Genomic DNA, 5,043 nt, shown 5'->3' on the forward strand with positions numbered 1-5,043 from the left:
TTTCCCTTCCTTGCTTTTTATTATTCACTGACTTGCTTCCCATTTCTCTGGATGAAAGTGAATCAGAAAACCTGCATCTCCTGCAGATACAGCTCTCGCTCCCATTTATGTAATGTTCCCTGCGATAGACCTAGCTAGTGTGCAAGTCACGCTCTGGGTCCTGTGCGGAGGTATGCCAATGCATGAGGCTCCTCTGCACCTGTAAGGGATTCATGCTCTGAGGGGAGGGACAAGTAGGCAGGACACGGAGAAGCAGCAGGGGCGGTGTGAGCCACTGTATTCACTGGGGCAGGTATACTAATGAGCTGGCTGACGCTGTGGCCTGGTGGTTAAGGCAGTTGGATCCCACATGGCCAGGTGGTTTGTGTCCTAGATCTGGCAGTTTAAGAAACACACCAGGATTATGTGCCCAAAATCCTGAAATGAGAGAGAGAGAGAGAGAGGAGAAAAGACTGTGGCATGACCACCCCCACGGAGGTTGCTTTCTCCTCTCCTCTTTCTAGTAAGTGCACAAGCCCTCTAACAAATGAGCCTAGCGTAAGTATCCCACTGGAAAGTCAGCTCCAGGGGAGCAGGATGCTTGTTTTTCTGGCTCACAACTGTAATCCTAGCTCATCCGGGCCTGGTGTGTGGTGCAGTTCAATCAATATTCATGAACCAAATCCATAACATAAGGCATGGAGTGATGAAAGCCTTGAAAGAGACAGAGAGAGAGCGTAAGGAGAATGAGCAGGGTGTGGCATCCAGGCAAGACTGTTCCAGGGACAGCATTCTACAGGGGCCTGTAGAATCCGGACAACTCAAAGACAGAGCTGAGGGGCAAGGAGGGAATCCTGGACTCTAACAACAGGTCACCAAGAACAAATGTTAGAAACTAGAGCCTGGAATTAACAAAGGAGGTGAGGAGATAAGGGAGGATATACTGACTTAGTTCACATGTTTGCAAATATTTACAGTGGAAGAAAAACACGCTACGGTCAACCAAAAAACGTTGAACTCTGGGGCCAGCAGGTGGCTTGGAACTTAAGGCTCTGAACTCCCATAAAGATGACCACAGTTTGAGTCCGAACCTGGTGGCTTGTTTTCTTACTTTCTCTCATTCTCCCTCTGTCTCTCCCTGGTGAGAGCACATGCCCTATGACAAATTAAAATAATGATAATAAATAAAATGAGATAATTATTTTTAAAAATGAGACACACTACTTAACAGAACTCCTGGATCAACTATTCTGAATGCCTATTCTCATTACAGGGAACACTATACAGGGGGGACCCTATGCCAATGAACTCTCCTTGCACAGGATTTAAAATATTGAAGTAATTTCCAAATGACTTTTGCGTGGTGAGAATATAGGCAGAGATGTTATATATTAAAAAATCGAGTCAGGGGACCAGCAGTTAACGTAATGGCTATGTCGCTGAACTCCCATGTAGTTGACCGCGGTTCGAGTCCCAGAGCTGGTGGCTTAAACTCACGCTGGGCGCATGTGCATGCGTGCCCAAGATCCTGAGAGGAGAATGGAGGAGAAGGGATTGTGGTGTGGTCATTCTCACTGGGGACTGATTTCTCGCTTTCTGTCTCTCTCTTCTCTGACTTTCTGGCGAGCACACGTGTCCTATAGCAAAAACTTCTCCAGAAAAAAAAAAGAAAAGAAAAAATCAAGTCAGAGGTCACTGGGACAATTCCTACACACCACTGAACAGGAAAGAGGGCACTGAGAGACCCAATGAAGGACAAGTCAGTGCAGTGTGGTAATGGTGGGACTAGAAACCAAACACCCCAACTCCTGTGTTTGAGATTAACTTTGGATCATGTAGACACGTGCTTTGCAGAACACTGGATCCCTGGCTAAACCAAAGTGTCCAGTACATGGGTGCCATGCTTACTAGGCTTGGAGATTAATTTTACTATTATAAATAATTACCATAGCCAAATGACATATAGTGATCAAAAGTATAAAAATCATCATCACCATGGGACCAGCAATTAGCATAATGGCTATGTCGCTGGACTCCTATGTAGTTGACTGCGGTTCAAGTCCTGGACCCGGTGGTTTAAACTCATGCCGGGCACATGTGTGTGCGTGCCCAAGATCCCGAGAGGAGAACGGAGGAGAAGGGATTGCGGCATGGCCATCCCCCCTAGGAGATGATTTCTCGCTTTCTGTCTCTCTGTCTGTCTCTGTCTGTCTGGCAAGCGCACGCGCCCTATAGCAAAAACCTCTCCAAAAAAAAAAATCATCATCATCATAAAACAAAAATTAAAAAAAATTACTGAGTCATGAGCTACTTTCTAAAAGATTACTGTCTTGATGACTAGGTTGGCCATATTCATTTCTTTGCTACAAAGTCCTTGATCAGAAACCAAGTCCCCGGCCACGCTGCTTGGAAAATTAATCTCATTTTTAAAATGTGGCTCCAATGAACAAAATCAAAAGGGGAATGACCTTTAATAAATAACTGTCAAATAAACAATGCGGCAGAAGGGCTCCAGGAAGTGGAGGGACGGGGTGTGGGAGCAGGCACAGAAAGGGATGGACCGTCACGTGCTGTGTGAGCCAGGCGTGGGCCAGCAGAATGGCAGCGTAAATGAGGCGCAGGAGGTAGGGAAGGCTTTGGCCCGACTATGGGGGACTTTGACAGGCGAGCCGAGGGCTTAGCTGTGTGATAAGGTACAGAATATTCCTCCTGTCTTGGGCCCTGAATCTGAAGACACTAGTGAGAGAAAGTTTCGGGCAAAAGAAAGTATTCTCCTATTCTATGGGAACACCTGTGCCGCGCAGCCATCATGGGGATGTGACACCTTTTCTCTGTAGGCATTGGTAAATCCAGGTGGGGTCAGCCCCATGTTTTACAGGGAGGGGAGGCTAGATCACAGAGGAGAGATCCGAACACACTTCATTTCCACCAGGCCCCAAAGAAAGCATCAATGTCAGAGAGAATATAAAAATGAGAATGTCTCAGGAACCAGCAGATGGCATAATGGTTATGTCGCTTGACTCTCATGTAGTCAACTGTGGTTCAAGTCCTGGTTCTGGTGGATTGAAACTCATGCTGGGCGCTTGTGTGTGTGTGTGTGTGTGTGTGTGTGTGTGTGTGCGCCCAGACTCCTGAGGTGAGCCCAGAGTCCTGAGAGGAGAATGGAAGAGGGGATTATGACATGGCCATCCCCCCTGGGGGTTGATCTCTCACTTTCTGTCTGTCTCTGTTTTTCGAGCAAGTGCACATGCTCTATAGCAAAAAACTCTCTCTCTCAAAGAAAAAAAAAAGAGAAAAAAGAAAAAGAAAGAAAGAAAGAGAGAGAACATCTCAGAAACTCAAGAAGACCTTTACCAGTGCTGTCAGGCACCAGAAGAATAGAGGAGGAAAGTTTCTGTAAAAAAACAGAAGTTTCACTATAACTCTGTTTCTTTTTTTTTTTCTTAAGAGAGTTTTTTGCTATAGGGCACAAGCACTCGCTAGAGAGATAAACAGAGACAGAGGACCAGAAAGCAAGAAATCACTCTCTGGGGGGATGGCTACACTGCAATCCCTTCTCCTCCTTTTGCCTTGTGATTTTGAGTAGAAACGCATTCGAACCCGACATGTGTTTTAAGATGTCAGGTCCAGGACTTGAACCATGGGTGGCCATGTGGGAGCCCAGTGCCTTAACCACTAAGCCATCTGCTGGCCCAGGACTCTAGTTCTTAAGGGCTCACAGGACTCTTGAGTGACAGTTGTGAAAATGATCACTATCAAAATGAAGTCACTTAAGTCAAGCTGTAATGAAGCCAGAAGGCCATGAAGGAGGTCTCACACACATACACCTGCAACACTAATTATCACCCCAAAAAGCCTTCAAATCCGCAGTGTTCATATAAGCTGTGTGTGCAAGAACACTTGCCTATACAACCGCTGACTCCACCAGTAAGCCAACATCAATTCCTGCCAGAAGCTCCTGTGACCAATAGTCTTCGTTTCAAAGCAGCTTTTGTGGACATTTTCTTCTTTAAAAAGTTTTCCCTTACTCCAGTATGTTCAAGTGCACAAAGAGTTTGCCACAGCATGTGTATCCTGGGTTGAAATCCCCCGTTCCTCCTGAATACAGTCTCTGTTTTAGAGAGTCGATTTCTCTGTCGCTCATTTAGATCAATATGGTAAAACTAGTCAGGCCAAGAAAATGAGTCAGTTTAGGCCCCCACAGTAAGCTGACTTGATCTGGGTCATTGGGAAAATCAGGATGTATTTTTGCATAAAAAAACTACAGAAAAATACATTATGACTTTTCTAAGAACCTAACGGATTTACCTGAGAGGCTCTGGCTTCTCTAGTCACCTCTAAAATGGGCACAGCCTGCCCTAATACTAGATTCGAAACGGCCTGAGATTAAGAAGGCCGCAGAGTCACTCTAGTCGGAGGTAAAGGGCTGGGGGAGCTGTGTGCTGCGTCAGTGATGGGTCGACTCACCACATCCTTCCTGTCCAGCACCTCCAGGATGCTGCTCAGAAGCTGCGAGCTGGCCTCATGGTCAGGCTTGCTGGAGTTGTCATCCAATTGGCCGCTGAGCTGGTCTGTCAGCAGTGGCAACAGCACATCTCTGCACTCTGAGGAAGAAAACAGACAGCTCACATGCAACTGTGCCACCTGAACGGCCGGCTCCCTTCTGCAACTCTCCCTCTGCCTGCTCCAGTAGCCACGGGCTTGGGAATCAGCCCTCTAGGAGAGAAGCCCCTCCAGGTCACTGAGAAACCCAGGGTCCTAGGCAAGGAACTTTAGCCTTGTAAATAGATTACACAAACTAAGCAAATTACTCCTCCTACAGGTAAATGGGAGGATTTAGGAAACGATAGGAGTATCTAACAATTTCTCTAGCTTTAAAAATGCCAACCTGATAGGGAACCAGCAGTTAGCGTAATGGCTATGTCGCTGGATTCCCACGTAGTCGACCACGGTTCGTGTCCCGGACCCGGTGGCTTAAAACTCACGCCGGGCGTGTGTGCGTGCGTGCCCAAGATCCCGAGAGGAGAATGGAGGAGAAGGGATTGCGGCGTGACCATCCCCCCT

At 46.9% G+C, this 5,043-nt stretch overlaps 1 protein-coding gene across 4 annotated transcripts in view; it reads right to left on the minus strand.

Annotated features, from left to right (window-relative positions):
• Positions 1–5,043, minus strand: part of DOCK5 (dedicator of cytokinesis 5) — a gene marked incomplete at its 3' end in the record, with an annotated part of 171,854 nt that overhangs the window by 68,862 nt on the left and 97,949 nt on the right. For all 4 annotated transcript variants that reach the window (XM_014589651.1, XM_027773738.1, XM_014589650.1 and 1 more), the window contains 1 exon segment: positions 4,447–4,583. In XM_014589651.1, coding sequence (XP_014445137.1) covers positions 4,447–4,583 — 137 coding nt within the window.

The sequence above is a fragment of the Tupaia chinensis genome, unplaced genomic scaffold (genome assembly GCF_000334495.1).
Source record: "Tupaia chinensis unplaced genomic scaffold, TupChi_1.0 Scaffold000366_1, whole genome shotgun sequence".
Taxonomy (NCBI): domain Eukaryota; kingdom Metazoa; phylum Chordata; class Mammalia; order Scandentia; family Tupaiidae; genus Tupaia; species Tupaia belangeri.